The 17,050-nt window shown below is 44.6% G+C and overlaps 1 protein-coding gene across 1 annotated transcript in view; it reads left to right on the forward strand.

The window, feature by feature from the left end:
• Positions 1 to 14,234, forward strand: part of SLC26A8 (solute carrier family 26 member 8) — a 78,823-nt gene extending 64,589 nt beyond the window's left edge. The window contains exons 14-19 of the mRNA XM_075554119.1: positions 37 to 129; positions 239 to 382; positions 5,227 to 5,598; positions 9,623 to 9,677; positions 9,773 to 9,948; positions 13,803 to 14,234. Of these exons, the coding sequence (XP_075410234.1) occupies positions 37 to 129; positions 239 to 382; positions 5,227 to 5,598; positions 9,623 to 9,677; positions 9,773 to 9,948; positions 13,803 to 14,234 (1,272 nt within the window). The remainder of the gene's footprint in view (positions 1 to 36; positions 130 to 238; positions 383 to 5,226; positions 5,599 to 9,622; positions 9,678 to 9,772; positions 9,949 to 13,802) is intronic.
• The last annotated feature ends 2,816 nt before the right edge of the window (positions 14,235 to 17,050 follow it).

The raw sequence follows: 17,050 nt of genomic DNA on the forward strand, positions 1-17,050 counted from the left end.
GAGAAATTTCCCTCCATTTAACCTTTCACCTGACAGATAATCAACATCCCCGGGGTGAAAATCTTCCAGTGCTGCAACTCCATTACGTTTGTCAACATTTACCAGCTGAAGCGCAAGCTGCTAAAAGAGGTACCCGCGTACCCTCCTGCCTGCCTCTACCTGCCCGGGCCCCTCACCTCCCCCTTTGCCCTCTTTCCTACCACTTACCCTCAGTGCTCGGCCCTCTTCTCCCTTCCAGATGGACATGATAAAGGTGTGTCTTACAGAAGAAGACGTGTACAGCCTGTTTGGTCAGAGTAGCCACCACAGGCATGCCAACAGAGAGCCAGAAAGAGGCTGTAATTTTTTCTGCAACTGTGACGAGCCGGATCCACCTCCCAGGGTTAGGAACATTTCTTATTGCTTGCATGTCCCTCACGTGTTATAAACTGCACTCACTCACTCACTCACTGCCATCCCGTCAATCCTTGAGAGGTTTTGATTGGGTTTTAGAAACTGCTAGAAGAATGACGAAACTTTCGACTCCTATAAAGAGGTGCCGTTTTGGAAACCCATGGGTGCAGTTCTACCATGTCCTCTGGGTTTCTGAGTTGGAATTGAGTTGGTGGCAGTGATGAGTGAGTGAGTGAGTGTGTGTGTGTGTGTGTGTGTGTGTGTGTGTGTATGTGTTTTATGCTGGCCAGCTTAAGATTAATGAAAATAAGTGACTTTAAGAATGTTGGCAAATTGATCAGGTATCAGTAATCTAAGACGCAGAATAAAATCATACCCGAGGTGAATGGGGGTGGGGAGTATGGAGTGGAGACCCAAATGCCCATCTGTAGACAATTGGACATCCCCTCACAGAGGGGTCACAGCGAAGACATGAGCCAGTCAGGGTGCAGTATAGCACTGATGAAACACACAACTTCCCTCTAGTTCCTTGATACTCCTTTCCCCCCACTATCATGACCTCAATTCTACCTTACAAATTGGATTAGACCAGAGCATGCACACTGCTACAGACAAGAACCCGAAACACAGAGAATCCAGGATAGATAAACCCCACAGGGCCAACAAGGAGAGTAGAGATACCAGGAGGATTAGGGGAAGGTATGGGGAGAAAGGGGAATCGATCACAAGGATCAACTAGAATCCCCTCCCAGGGGAACGAATAATGGAAAAGTGGGTGAGGCGCAACGGAGGATGATATAAGACACAGAAAAATAATCTATAACTTATCAAGGGTTCATTGGGGAGGGCAGGTGAGGAGGGAGGGGGAAAGAAATTGGGGAGCTGATATCAGGGGCTCAAGTGGGAAGAGAATACTTTGAAAATGATGATGGCAGCACATGTGCTTAGCATATTGGAGGAATGTATGGATTATGATAAGAAATGTAAGAGACCCCAATAAAAGTATTTTTCAAAAAAATAAAACAAAAAAGAATGTTGCCCAATTTTGGCTGGGGCAAGGTCAAGGGTGGGGTGGGGGTGGGGGCGGTCTCCAGGATCTGCCAGGGTCTCCTGATAGCTGCCTATGATCAGGGACATGAGGTGGAGGGTGCAAGATGGAGCACCAAGTGTAGGCCGCTATTCCAGAAAGAGCTTTCATAGCATCTGGGTAGATACAATCATAGCCACCCTATGAGGCAGAATTGACTCGATGGCAATAGGTTTGGATTTGGAAGCGACGACAGGACTTCAAGGCCTGTTTTGAAGGCCCCTGATCTCTCAGCTGATGAGAGCCACAAAGTGTTTGTTATTTCCAATCCCGAACTGGCCTAAGTGTTGTCTCCCTCAAAGTAGGGTGTCACATTTCTAGCTCTGGGACCTTTCTGTAACCACCCAGTCGACAGCCTATAATTGATACCCATCACTGCTACCACTCACTGCCTTACCCTTCCTTCTTGTTGTTTGTTGTGTGCCGTCAAGTTGATTCTGACTCAGAGTGACCCTGTAGGCAGAGAAGAACTACTCCATAGGGTTTCCTAGGCTGCAGTCTTTACTGCAGAAGATGGTCAGATCTTTTCTTCCCCAGAGTGGCTGGTGGCTTTGAACTGCCAACCTTGGGGACCCACGACCCATGTGCCTGACCCTTTGAAACACTGAGTGCCCATATTCCCTTATGAAGCTTAGGTCCTACAGAATTTGCCAAACATACCAACTGTCCTCTCCTAACCTGGTTAATGAAGTTCAAAAGACATCTCCTCGGGGTGCAGGGAGGGAGGAGGGAAAAAAAAGATGAGGAGTTGATACCAAGGGCTTAAGTGGAGAGCAAGTATTTTGAGAATGATGAGGGCAACAAATGTACAAATGTGCTTGACACAATTGATGTATATATGGATTGTGATAAGAGTTGTATGAACCCCCAATAAAATGATTTTTTTAAAGTAAAAGAGAAATACATGAGGATTAACCTCCAGTGAACCCCTTTGACATAGACCAGAGATGTGAGTGGGCTCGCTCTCATGCAGAGTGCATTGGAAAGTTGATTATGGCAGATTTGTTAGATTAAAACTTAACACCCTGTCATTTGATCTGTTTGAACCCATTTTTAGGTTGTTCTAGTTTTTAATATTTTCTACTTTCTTTTCAATGGAGGTTTTTCTCTGCTTTACGTTGTTATTGTTAGGGTTTTTGTTGTTGTTGTATGTTTTTCTGTATATGAAATCCAGGATAGAGACAGTAACGGGATTAATGATTTCTTAGAAGTATGGCAGGAAAGTCTCCGGGGAATGGGAGCTGATAACAGTGAGCACAAAAGAGAAAAACATGCTCTAAATTTGTGGTAATGACTGTACAACTCTTCTTGGTATGACTGAACAGTAGAATTGTTTATGATATGTGGATTAAGTGCCAAAATAATTGTTTTAGAAAAAAAAGGCATCTCCTCCAACTACTCTGCCAGGAAGGCAGAATTGCGCTCTGTTTTCCCTGTATGTGGCGCACATCGTGGGCCGAGTGTGGTAGAGGTACGGGACATCTACAGGTGCTCTGTAGAGTAGACCGGGATTGTTCCAAATTTGATGAGTGCCTACTCTGTCCCCACAACTAAGATGTAACAAGAATGTTGTGGGGTGACACTGAGCAGCTGAGCTCCACTGTCTTCAGGGAGTTACTCATTTCTTTTTAATGTACCAATGGACAATTTTAATGATTCTCATCTATTTTTTTAAAAACATTTTATTAGGGGCTCATACAACTCTTATCACAATCCATACATATACATACATCAATTGTATAATGCATATCTGTACATTCTTTGCCCTAATCATTTTCTTTTTTTCTCCTCTTTTCTTTTTTTACATTTTATTAGGGGCTCATACAACTCTTATCACAATCCATACATATACATACATCAGTTGTATAAAGCACATCCGCACATTCCCTGCCCCAATCATTCTCAAAGCATTTGCTCTCCACTTAAGCCCTTCCTTTGCATCAGGTCCTCTTTTTTTTTCCCCTCCCTCCCCGCTCCCCCCTCCTCATTTCTTTTTTCATGGAAACTTTTGAACATAGACACAGGCAGAGCCCAGAGCAGAACAAACTCCTGTGCACAAGACTACTTTGAAACAGTGACTGAAGCTACAAGTCCAACTACGGCAATGATTATCTGCATGTGACATCTAAAGATATAATCACATAATAGCGACCCTGAAATCGTTGAACAGCTCAGAAGTTGGGTGCAACATGCCACTGATGCCTGTCAGTTGAACTCCATGTTGGCTTTCTTGGTAGCACAGGTGACAGCAGCATGTTTCAAGACAGAGAGAACAGGAGCGTGACCGGCTTAAGGTGGAATACTGTGGTGTTCTGAATTGTGTGCTAGGCTCTAACAACTATACGGCTTTAGCTAAGTGGGACAGACAGTGTGAGCTCAAAGGAGTAATTTCATGAGCGGACTGGGCATGTGCTGGCTCAGAAGAGTGACAGTTGGAGTGTGGTTGGAGAGGATAAGGAGGCCTGCAGGTCTACACGTCTGTTTGGGCAAAGCCCCTCAGGTAGGAATAAGTGTGGGGTCTCAGAGTAAGAGGTCTGGTGTGGGAAAAGAGGGCAGGCAGGTAGGCGTGAATGGAACTGTGAAAGTTCTTGAAGCACAAGTTAAAGAAGACACATGGAGGCTCATAGCGTCCCTTCTGTCTGGAGGATCTTGCATCTCCTCACCACAGACCAGGCCCCACCAGCACCCCTAAGGCTCAGCCTCAGTGACTTTGAACTTCGAGGTATCCTCCTCCTTTCAACCACAATAACCCTGTCTAGCCACGCTCGGTTTTGTTATTGTTGTTATATACTATATACCATCATGTATGGGTTTTTTAAAATCTCTCACTCCTTCTTGTTTTCAAAATATACTTCCAAAGCAACATGATCAGAGCAATAGCTTTTACAAAGGCAGAAACATCATACCACACCAGCTAGCAAATGAATTATTTTCCTTTTTCTGTGTGCCTGATAGAGTCTATCCACCAGTGTTGCTCTGCCCTTGCTGCCCTCAGTGGGGTCTGGTCCCTCCTCCGGGGGCACAGACTGCATGTCACTGGACCCCATGCTTGAGGCTGTGCGTGATCTAAAGCAGACACCTAAGGCCTAGTAGGGAGATAAAGACTGCCCTGCCCAAGTCATTTTTGCCTGTCAGGACGTCTGACAGGAGATAGGCAGGGTGTTGGAAAAGAGGTGTGGAGAGAAGGGACTGATGCATAAAAATACTGCAACATATTAGTCAGCATTGGAGACTATCAGGAATGAGGGGAAGGAATAAATCAAAGATGCTTTTGAGTTCGAGTCACTAGGACAGCATTGACATCATTGACAGACACAGAAAAATTGGGAGGGGGCTGCCATCCATGGAGATGATAAGAAAAGTTGAATGTGGTTGTAGTCATCAGCTTGGAATGAAGAGGAGCAGTACCTCGTCTGGGAAGGGGGCGCCCTGGTGGCACAGTACACTTCACATTGCTTGCGCTGCTAATGAGGTCAGCGGTTCAAACCCACTGGCTATTCCAAAGGAGAAAGAGGAGGCTTTCTCCTCCCACCAAGAGCTGCAGTCTTAGAATCCCAATAGGGCGGTTCCACCCTGTCCTCAGGGGCCATCATGAGTCTGCATGGCCTCCATGGCCATGAGGGAATCTGGGAGGGAGCTGCAGAAGAGAGGGAGTGAGGCGGCAGATGGAAACAGCAGAGTGGCAAGGACTTCCAGCCTTTTCCGTGTCCCCTCCCAGTCATCGTCCCCTAATGCTGTTGTTCCAGGTTATCTTCACGGAGCAATTTGAACCCAAATCCATGCATTCTTCCTCCTCCATCAACCTGATCCGCTGCTCACGCTTAGAGAGCATCACCAGCCAGGCTACCACATCCGATGAGCAAGTACCATACACAGTATCGTCCATGTCTCAGAGAAACCAGGGCCAAAACCCGGAGGAGGTGGAGAAAGTCTGGGTTCCTAATAACCCCTCAAGAATAAGTTCGGGACCTTCACCTGACGTAGCTGAAAGCCAAGTGAGAAGTAGATCATACTTACCCTATTCCGATGTTTCTCTTCTGCCTGCCATCCACACCATCATCCTGGATTTCTCTATGGTCCACTTTGTGGATCCTCAGGCGTCAGTCATCTTAAGGCAGGTAAGTACTTTAGTAAGAGCCTGTGAGGGCTCCCAACTTCCAACACTGAGGTAGTTTAAGGTCATTTAGAATAAAGATACGAATGAGACAAATTTGATTGATTAAATTCTGGGGTTGACTTAGTAGGCATGGTGCCTAGTGTACAAGACACCGGGATATCGTTTACTCAGAGTTTTAAAAGTCGCATTCTTGTTTCTCAAGGAAACACCCAGTGCCAGAAATCCAGGCCATGCCCAGAGATTCCCACTATATCCTGGGAGTTACCTGCAGGTCTTTTTTTTTTTTTGTCTTTTCTTCTTTTACCCCTTTACTTATTTATTTTTCTTTTTAAAACTAACTTTATTGGGGGCTCATATAACTTTTATCACAATCCATGCATCCATCCATTGTGTCAAGCACATTTGCACATTTGTTGTCATCATCATTCTGAAAACATTTTCTTTCTACTTGAGCCCGTGGTATCAGCTCCTAATTTTTCCACTCCCTCCCCGCCCCCCCCCATCCCTCACAACCCTTGATACTTTATAAATTACTTTGTCATGTCTTACACTGTCCAACGCCTCCCTTCACCTATTTTTCTGTTGTCCATCCCCAAGGGAGAGGGCTATATGTAGATCCTTGTGATCTGTTCACCCTTTCTACCCCATCTTCCCCTTACCATCCTGGTATCGCTACTCTCATTATTGGTCCTGAGGAGTTTATCCCCATGTTTCCATCTCTTATCTGTACCAGTGTACATCTTCTGGCCTAGCCAGATTTGTAGGGTAGAAATGGGATCATGATAGTTGAAGGGGGAAAGCATTAAAGAACTAGAGGAAAGTCGTATGTTTCATTGTTGCTACACTGCACCCTGGCTTGTCTCTTTCCCGTGACTTCTTGTAAGGAGATGTCCAGTTGCCCCCTCATTCACAATGATATGATTTTTTTGTTCTTTGATGCCTGATACCTGATCCTATCAACACCTGATGATCACACATGCTGGTGTGCTTCCTCCATGTGGGCTTTATTGCTTCTCAGCTAGATGGCTGTTTGTTTTTCAAGCTTTTAAGACCCTACACATTATATCTTTTGATAGATGGGCTCCATCAGCTTTCTTCACCACATTTGCTTATGCTTTGTCTTCAGCAATCGTGTAGGGAAGGTGAGCATCATGCCAGTTTAATAGAACAAAGTGTTCTTGCATCGAGGGAGTACTTGAGTAGAGGCTCAATGTTCATCGCTGCAGGTCTTTTCAAGGAATGTCTGAATGCTGCAGAAAAACGCTCACCAAGAAATCTCCAAGACTCAGCTCCTGGGAACCAGGCACTGAACAAGACCTGGGTTGCATTTCACTGAGAGCTAACACAGTTGTGATGAGAGGACACATCCACCTTGAGGTGGCCTCTCCACTCTCTGCAGCCCTTCCCACTTCCCTGCCATCTGTGGGCAGGGTTGTTTCCTTCAAAGCTGCATCCCTTGATCCTGGTTTCTTTCCTACACTCTGGTCTCTCCAACAGTCTTCATTGCACTCTTTCTTGTACACTGCGATTAAGATGCACAGCTCACCCTGCTGGCTTCATTGCTTAATGTCTCATAACCCACTGCCATCCATTTACTTCTGACTCGGAGACCTGCTAGAGGGCTTCCAAGACAGGCAATCTTTATGGCAGCAGAAAAGCTTCACTTTTCTCCCTCAGAGCAGAGGTTTGAACCTCTAACCTTGCAGTTAGCAATCCAATGCCATCAGGACGCCTTCATGTAAAAAAAAAAAGAAAAAAAGGTCTCATTAGTACATCCATTTCTTCTAACGTTTTATTGTGAATTGGGTGGTTTACAGAGAATATCATGTTTCCCTTCGACAAGTCACACCCATGTTTTGTTTCATGCAATTGCTTGTACCTTCCATGAGGTAAACACCACGGAGGCCATTTCCCGAGGTCATGATTCCCATGCATCCTTCTTCCAGAACTCCTCTGAACTCTGTCCTGGGGCCAGGGCTCATCAGGTATGTTTCTCAGACAGGGCAGATGGAGTCTGGACAGCAGTTTCTTTTCCTCTGGCTCCCACTGGTGATGGCTCAGATTTAAACACCCCTGGACACTTACTTCCTGGTTCTGATGGCATCCTAGATTACTCTTGCTCCTTCGGCCAATTTCCCTTCTTTTATCAGATTTTATCCTACCTTCTCATTCCCATGGGCATACACTGCTAGAGTACAGCTCCTCTTTGTCGGAGGCCATAAGATGCCTTTCACAGCAGCAAAAACTCTGGTTGGTGGTCGAAGAGATGAGGGCTGTATCCTGCCCTTGCTACTGACTGTCCCACCCGACTCAAGGCATGATGCTAAATTGCACTGCACCTCAGTTTCCTCATCGAACATGAGATGCCTAGAAGAGATGAATGTTAAAAGTTTACCCCATCCACTGGGTCTCCCTACCCCCACCTCATTTTAGACTCAGATGTCCTTGTCATTCGTTCATCTTTGTAGTCCCTCTGGTCGAAGAGTCTCATCTGCCAGCCATGCCCTGTAATTGTTACCTTAGACTTCATTCATCCCGCAGGATGGAATGCCTACTGCGTGCATGGCCGAGTTGGGCGTGTTTATACATGGTCTCATTTCGTTCTCACAACAGCCCAGAGAGAGGGGCCGTATTCTCTCCTTCAGCTCTCAATGAACAAATGGCCTGGCCAGGCTCAGAACGCAGAACACCTAACGTTACATCACTCTTCCTGTGCGCCCATGGTGCAGTTGTGTCATCCCACCCGTTGTCATGGGTTCACCAGCGAATCTTCTCCGTGTTATCCTCCATCCTCGGCCTCTGATGATGCCCTTTTGCTCCATCGCCAACATGGGGACCAGGCCAGACCCTCCGCCTTACAGCCTGCAGGGAGCCATGGCCCATGCACTTGCACCTTTCAAAACCACAGGGCTCTTTGCGTCCTTGATCACTGCTCTCTGCTGCCTGCTGGAGACCATTGTACTCTGTTCGCATTGTAATTGAACATTCAAACTTACTAAGAAAAACCTCAGCAGCCCAGTCCTCTTAGAGATGACCACTCAAGGGTTCCAGCATCTTCAGACATCAGGAAATGTACCTTTCCCATGTGTTTGCCATTTAGAGTGTTGCCCAGCGTGACCCTTCACCTATGACCTGATGATTTCCTATGTGACCAAGAATGGCTTTCTGGTTTCCACCTGGCACTATCTGTTACATTCCTTTTGATGTTTTACCTTCGTGCTCAGGGTTGGAGTTGGATTCTACTCAGTCTTGGAGTATAACTTTATAATGATATACTTTGAAGTGAACTTCAAGATGTATGGCCTCTGTGCTATATAGCGACTGAAGTGAATTTGAGGTCAGTATGTGATGTCTGAGGAGCCCTGTTGTCATAGTGTGGTTACCAGCAAGGTCAGCACTTCGGAAGCAGCTGCTCCGAAGGAGAAAGATGAGGCTTTCTACTCCTACCTATCAAGAGTGGCAGTTTCGGAAACCCCCCAAGGCAGTTCTGCCCTGCCCTATAGAGTCACTGTGAGTCAGAACTGACTTGATGGCAAGACAGTAGGGAAAGAAGTCTCAAGCTATGCTGCAAAGTTGCATTCCCTACTGTCTTGCTTGGCTGCCTCCATTTTCCCTACTCTCTACTCAGTGAACTTCAGGGAGTAGGGGTCACATGCGAACACTAAGCGTTCACACCATGCACGTTCCCATCACACCCAGACCATCTCTGGCCTGGTACTGACTGTATGCCAACATGATTTTCCTATGTGAACAACTGAAGACTAAAAAGATGCATGCCCCCCATCCCCACCCCCTGGCAACCCCCACAAGAGACAGTCCGATCCTCTTTTTGTCTTCCTGGCACTCAGGCATTTCCTGGCATCTAGAAGTCCACCCATCACATGTTTTGGAAGTTAAGTGGAGTCTAAAGCTACATACCCTCTAGACAAGTGAATGGCCAAAGGCATTTAAAACTTGGTGCATTAGAAAGCCCTTTGGTAGTTGATGGCCAAGCTCCCCGACACTGATGTCCTCTCCCCCCATAGATGTGCAATGCTTTCCAGAATGCCAACGTCATGGTGCTCTTGGCAGGGTGTCACTGTGAGTATCCTTCCCCCCATGAGAGGGCTGTGGTTTTTGCACTGGCTACTCTGCCCCGCAGGTGTCTGACTGTCTGCTCTGGGTTTGGCTTCTAGCTTCTGTGGTCAGGACATTTGAGAGGAATGATTTCTTTGACGCTGGTATCACCAAGGCCCAGCTGTTCCTGACCCTCCACGACGCTGTGCTGTTTGCCTTAAGAAGGAGGGTAATAGACTCGGAGTTAAGCGTGGATGAATCTGAGACAGTGATACAGGAGACCCACTCAGAAAAGGTTGGATGGTGTCCAGCATCTTGGGGTGGGGTGGGACAGGGTGTGGTGGGTGGAGTGGGGCGGGGCGGGCAGAGAAGCCCAGCTAGATAGAAAAAGCTGGGCAATGTCCAAGAAAGCTGTGGTTATGCCGGGATTTTGTCCTGTTGAAAGGACCTCTTGGCAAGTAGCAGTGGCTTTGTGCCCCTGCTGTCAGGGCATCTTCATGTAAAGATGGAGTTTACTCAGCCCGGCAGGGAGCCTCAATGACCCTCCTTTAGCGAGTTTGGTTCATGCCTGAGCCGTGCCATCAAGGCCTAAATATTTCAAAGATCTTTCCTACCTGTAATTCTAGAATCTACCCCTCCTCTTCCCTCCCCTCCCCACACTGGGGATGAGAACAGCAAGGTCATCTGTGAACTAGCAGGATTGGTGAACTAGTAAACAGAAACGAGGGCGAATGGATGAGCTCATTACTAAAGGTAGAGGTCTGAGTGGCTCTGCCCCTTAACACGTTGGCTGTCATTTAGATTCTGGAAATCAACTCAAGTTGGCCAAAGGCAAAAGACATGAGCCATGAGTTACCACTCAGAAAAGCCTGGCCTGACACCCGCGTTTTTTAAATCCGTAATTGTGTAAGTTAAAGCCCTGCCCCCACCACCAGTAACACCCCCCCCAAAAGAAGGGAAACTAAAACACAAATTGGCACTGAAATATTATCTAACATTTGGAAATGATTTTAAAATTAATTAAACTAAGTGAAGTCTTTGAGTTAGCACATTTCTATGATGTTTGCTTTTTTTTTTGTGTGACAAGAAAGGATTGCCATGGTAATAAGTGTTTTTGCTTTGGTTTTAAATTCCAAGAAGTAGAAAAGTCGAATTATTCAAGCTTGTACATGACCTTTATCATTCTCTTTAAAGTAATTCACTATCAAGTATTTCCCTTGTCTTGCAGAGACTTCTCACACGTTAGGTGTCTCTGCTTGCCCTGTCAGAATTTCCATTATTGTTTAGTAAAGCTTCATTATAATTAATTTCATTATTATTTATTAAAATATAAAATAATTTGAGAATTGCCATTTAACTGTATTCATTCTCTGGGGATAAAAGCTCTCTTTACATTTGTTCAGCCTTTAATCATTTTATTGAGAGCTCTTAGAGATATTATAACAATCCACAAGTCGATTAGATCAAACTAATTGTACAATTGCTGCCACTATCATTTTCAAAACATTTTTTTCTTTAACATTTTCTTTCTTCTTGACATATTTTTATATCAGCTCCTCTTTATCCCCTCCCTTCCCCACTCTGACACCCCCACTAGGAACCTTTCTTATTATATTATCATTATATTTTATTTATTTATTTAGCCATATCTTATACCACCCAATGTATCCATTCACCTTCAAAATGTCTCACTGTCAGGTTTTGTGGCTTTTTCATAAGACCATCCTAGCTGCTTTATATAGCTTACACTTTCATTGCTTTTTAAAAAATGGATCTTAAAAAAAATGGATCTTTTCCATTATCTTTTCTAGTTGGCAATGGCTACCATTCCGGAAACCTATTGATGTTTATAAAATTTGACCACCCCCAGTAAAAAGATTTATTAAATTAAAAAAATTTGACCATGTTTCTGACTCCTCTTACTAGTCAGTCTTTTTTTTTTAATTACTTTCATTGGGGCGCTTACATCTCTTATCACAATCCATATAATCATCTATTGTGTCAAGCACATTTGTACATATGCTGCCATCATCATTTTCAAAGCATTTTCTTTCTACTTGAGCCCTTTATATCAGCTCCTCATTTTCCCCCTCCCTCCTCTGCCCGCCCTCCCTCATGAACCCTTGATACATTACAGATTATTATTTTAATATCTTAAATCGTCCTCTGTCACCCTCCACCCACTTTTCTGTTGTTTGTCCCCCTGGGAAGGGGTTATATGTCGATCCTTGTGATCAAGTCCCCCTTTCTTTCCCCACCTTCCCCTATCCTCCTGGTATCTCTATTCTCATTGTTGGCCCTGCGGGGGGTTATCTATCCTGGATTCCCTGTGTTGCAGGCTCTTATCTGTAGCAATGTGCATGTTCTGGTATAATCCGATTTGTAAGGTAAAACTGAGATCATGATAGTGGGAGGAAGGAAGCATTAAGGAACTAGAGGAAAGATGTGTGTTTCATCAGTGCTATACTGCACTCTGACTGGCTCATCTCTTCCTGGGGACCAGTCGATCTTAAAAAGGCATATTTCAGTATTAATTTTCCTGGGTTTTCTAGGTAGAACTTTAAACATGTTTATATTAATCTCTTCCTTTCCCAATGATTAGCATTTTTATTTCAGTATCATATATTATTACATTTTCTTGACCTTCTAGAGCAGTTTAAATAATAGTGATGTCTTGCTCCTTAAACGAATGAAAATAGCTTCTTTTGTATCTCCATGGATTCTATTGGGGACAGTTGGTTTTTTAAAAAAATACTGTTCTGGTGAACTGTTATTTTTAAGGACTTGAATACTTTTTTAAAACATTGACTATATTGATTTTTTTCTGGCATCTAAGATAGAACAGTTGAGAGAAACAAGTTCTTTTCAGATTACCTTGAAGATACCTTTTAGATATCCAAGTGGTGATGTGAAGAAGGCAAGTGGATGTATGAACCTTCTGATTAGGAGAAGGAACCTTCTGATTAGGAGAAGGAAGGGTTATAACCAAAGAGTCACTGCCACATAGGTGGCATTGAAAAAAAAGGACTAAATGAGATCATCTATGGTGAGACGATAGACAGAGAAGTCCCAGGCTTTGTCCTACGTCAAGAAAGTGAGCTGAGTTTGTAAATAAATTGGCCATATATTACTGGTACTATGAGAGCAGTGTAAGAAGCCCTGGTAGCACAGCAGGTTAAGTGTTGGGCTGCTAACCACAAGGTCAGCAGCTCAAACCCACCAGCCATTCCATGGGAGAAAGATGAGGCTGTTTGCCCTTCTAAGTATCTAGAAACTATGGGGGCAGTGCTACTCATAGGTGGCTATGAGTTAAGAGTCAACTTCATGGCAACAGCAGTGGGTCTGGATAGTCTGCTTTCATCAAGCAAGTGTGAATGGCCTGTTGTTGGAACACAAAGGAAGCTTTGGTCCTGACTGATGATCTTTGCTCAGATTCTGGCACAACTGTTTGTAGATGAGATGAAAATGTGGTAGGCAAAGGTAAGCAGTAGTCAGGTAGCTTTGGTAACTTTATGGCCAGACCAAAGAGTAGAGAGCACAGCTGGGGATAAAACTAAGGGTGGCAAGAGGCCAGATCACGAAGGTCTTTACAGGCCCTGTCAGAGACTGCATTCAAGGTTGGCAAAACAAGTAAGACCAAGAAGCCAAGGTGTCTCGGAAAACTGTCAAGACCACTGTCATTTCGATGGTTGCTGTGCACTTGATGCCAGCTAGAAAAGCCAGAGAAATCAGGAGTTCGGGACTGATGGACCTGAAAAGTAGTGAGTAACTGAGGAATCAGTGGGTACCAACCAAACCCAAACCAAATGGACTGCCATGGAGTCGATGCCAACTCATAGCAACCATATAGGACAGGGTAGAACTGCCCCTGTGCGTTTCAGAAACGGTCTCTCTTTGTGGGAAAAGAAAGCTCCGCTGCATGGCTGGTGGTTTCAAACCTTGCAGTTAGTATGGCCAACGTGTAACTGCACCACCTCCGGAGCTCCTAGAAAGTACAAAGAGGATGGAAAACAGATTGAAGCAAGACATCTCCCCACCCCTTATTTCACCAGGAATTCATGCTTTGGGCACTTCAAATATTGAGATTCTTTGTGCTCACGAGTCTCAATTGCTCAGAAATGTTAACCTACCTAATTGTGTGTATTTCAGAACGAAGATCCCAGGTATCAACCATACAACAGTAATCTAGAAATCCAAAAAAGTACAAATCTAAACTACAGACCTGTGGTCCTAAAGTCAGAGATGGAAGACTCAGAGCTGGAGATGGAGCCAATGCTGGAGTCAGAACAAGAGAATGAGCTATATTTGGACCTAGACCTGGCCAGGGAGCTGGGGCAGGAATCAGAGGTGGAACCTGAAATGGAGCCTGAGAATGAGCTGGAGCCAGGGGCAGACACAGAAACCGACCCTGAGCCCGAGCTCAAACCCAGGTCTAAGACTGTTCTCCAGTCTCCACAGTACCGTCGGTCTTCATATAAGACTCAGGCCACACACCCAATGGACAAGAGGCATCCACACAAGGATTTTCTATTATCCAAGAGCAGTAATACTGAACGTCCCTGGGAGGAAGACTGGATGTAATGGGATGGATTTTCCCTCGCCAAATCCTCCATTCCCAAACTGGGATTGCTTGGTCAGGAGACCTTGACTTGATACCAATTTGTAGTTCTTGCCTGTGACTCCTCCATCCACTGGCTTTCTGTCACCATCAGTACTAGGATCACATGCTCTCAGAGCACAATACTAAGTGCCAAGAATTATCTCTGAACTCACAATCCAGGCTGACTCCATTTTACCTTTACAAGATGTTCTCAGTGAAGGTGTTCCATCTTCACCCCAACCCCATACCACTGGGGGTTTTGCAAGACCATCTTTAACTTACTTCTCCCATCTGTCTCCCTGTCTCCCAAGAGATGAGACTCAAATAAAATATATAACTCTAGTTACATTTGGGAAGACTTTGGATCTTTCCTGTACCTTCTTCTTCTTTATTCTGTATCCCCAAGGAATTGTTGGGTGGAAGGGATCTCGGAAATGGTACATATGTAGATAGAGAAGGGCTAGGCAAGAAAAGTTGTGCAGAAATCATATGTGTGTGTGCATAGAGATTATTATCTACATGTGTGCATATGCACATACTGCATATGCATATATAGTCATAAAACATTGAATTGTGGATTGAGATAAGCACAAGGGAGAATACACACACACACACACACACACACACACCCCACACCACTAAATTCCAAGCCAGCAAAGACTGGCTCATAAGTAGTCCAAAAGCTATAGAGTTTATGACACAAAAGTAATAGTGGTAGTAGTAGCTATTGTTAGGTGCCAGCAGGTTGGACACAGCTCATAATGACCCGACACAGCAGAATGAAACATTGCCTGTTCCTGTACCATGCTCATAATTACGGGTGAGCCCGTTTTTGCAGGCACCGCGTCAATCTGTCTCCTAAGGGTCTTTCCCTGTTTCATCAACCCCCTACTGGACCAAAGAGGATGTTCTTTTCTAGGGGGGTGAGATGAAGTCTAGCCATCCTTCTAAGAAGGAGCATTCTGGCTGTACTTCTTCTAAGACATTTGTTTAATCGTCTGGCAGTCCTCGGCAGTTTCAACATAAATACTAGTACATATGTTTTAGCAGGTCTCGACCACCTGGAAAATAGTCAAGCTTCTAACTGAAATGAGAAGTGGCTTACATGAATAGGAGTTTAATCCTGAATTTGATTTTTTTTTTGCTTGTTTTATTTCTGATACGGATCTGGTACCACGTCAATGATTAATGTTTCATTTTTCATAGCTGGACGAGATGCTAAAACTCCTTCTCAGGGTATAGTTTATAATTATGTTCATCATGATACTTTTGGGTGCATGTGAAAATGTCAATTTCTGGGGCCCTTCTCTCCTTCCAAAATCAGATTTTCTAGGGGTGGAGTCAGAAATAAGAACTTTAAACAAATCTCCATAGGGATTGTCATCGACATTAAAGTTTGAGTGCACTGCCTTAAAGCCAGGTGAACACGTGGACTTTCTTCGTGTGTGTGTGTGTGTGTGTGTGTGAACATGTAGCTTTCCAAATAATACAGCTTATTGGGCTCACACCTCCTCACCCAACACTAGCTTCAGCTTCACGTTACCTGCTCAAATATCCACTCTCCCACCTCCACCCCCACTCCCTCCTTTCTTCTTCAGTGCAATAGTTCTGCCTGTATTTTTGCATTTTAGATTTGAGCTATTTTCACTGCAGTGATGGGAGAAATGGAGGTAGGTGGGTTAAAGCAAGTGGAAGGTTAAAGACAGCCTGTGAGGTCTGCATGACAGGAAACCATTCGGCCAGAAGCATTTTTGCTCTCACAGGGATGCTGTCCTACCCCAGGTTTTGTAATGCCTGTCAGTCCTCCAAATCGATGAGAATGCTAGCTATGTGGCACTCCTTCTGGTCTTATACCCATCACCGCTTCTTCATTTCCTTCCTCTTTCCTTCCCTTCCCTCTCCTTGCTTTCCTTTCAGGTACATTTTGTGTTTGCAGTGAGTTTACAGCACATGTTAGGCGATTTCTCCAACGATTTCTGTGCAGTGTTCAGTGACACTGGCTACATTCTCCACACTGTAGACTGCTTGGTATTTCCACTCTGGTGGTTCTGCTACCATTAATGTAATGTCCCTGCTCCCTCACATTTTCTTCTTTGTTTTAAAGTAACTATTGATTACATGGTCTCATGTAGATAATTATGTAAAGGAACTTGGTGCTCATGAAGATACTTACTTTGAGAGACAATCTGTTATTTAGTTAAAAGGTGACCACAGAGACTAGTTTTATCTCAAAGAGTGTCCCAGAGAAGTTGTCTTGGGACATCCTCCACATAGAACTATTCCAATGAGTCTAGTTTCTTTCTAATTTAGGAATTGGAGGTTCTATTAAAAATTTTTCTACCATTCTATCGGAGTCCATCGATGGCGGCCCTGTTCAGCACATTTGGTAAAGGTAGCCGGGCACCATCTAGTTCTTTAGGGCTAAGGATGAGGGGAGGCTGTGATTCCTATAGACTAGTTGTCTTATCCATCACTTGGCTGTCAGTGTATTGTGCTGTGGTGTTGGAAACTATGTCACTAGTATGTTCAAACAGCAGGGTCACCAAAGCGAACCGGTTTCAGCGGAGCTCCCAGACTAAACAGACTACGAAAAAGCAATAGATCGCCCACTTTAGAGGACTTAGCCATGGAAATTCTTACAGATAGCAACAAAACATTGTCAGATAGTGAAACCTCATGAGTAGCAGCAGAACAACGTCAGAGAAAGTGCCAGAGGATGAGTCCCTCAGGTTGGAAAGCACTCAAAATAGGACAAAGAACGAGCTGCCTTCTCAAAGTAGAAGATGCATAGGAATGC

This window comes from Tenrec ecaudatus, chromosome 7 (genome assembly GCF_050624435.1).
Source record: "Tenrec ecaudatus isolate mTenEca1 chromosome 7, mTenEca1.hap1, whole genome shotgun sequence".
NCBI lineage: Eukaryota > Metazoa > Chordata > Mammalia > Afrosoricida > Tenrecidae > Tenrec > Tenrec ecaudatus.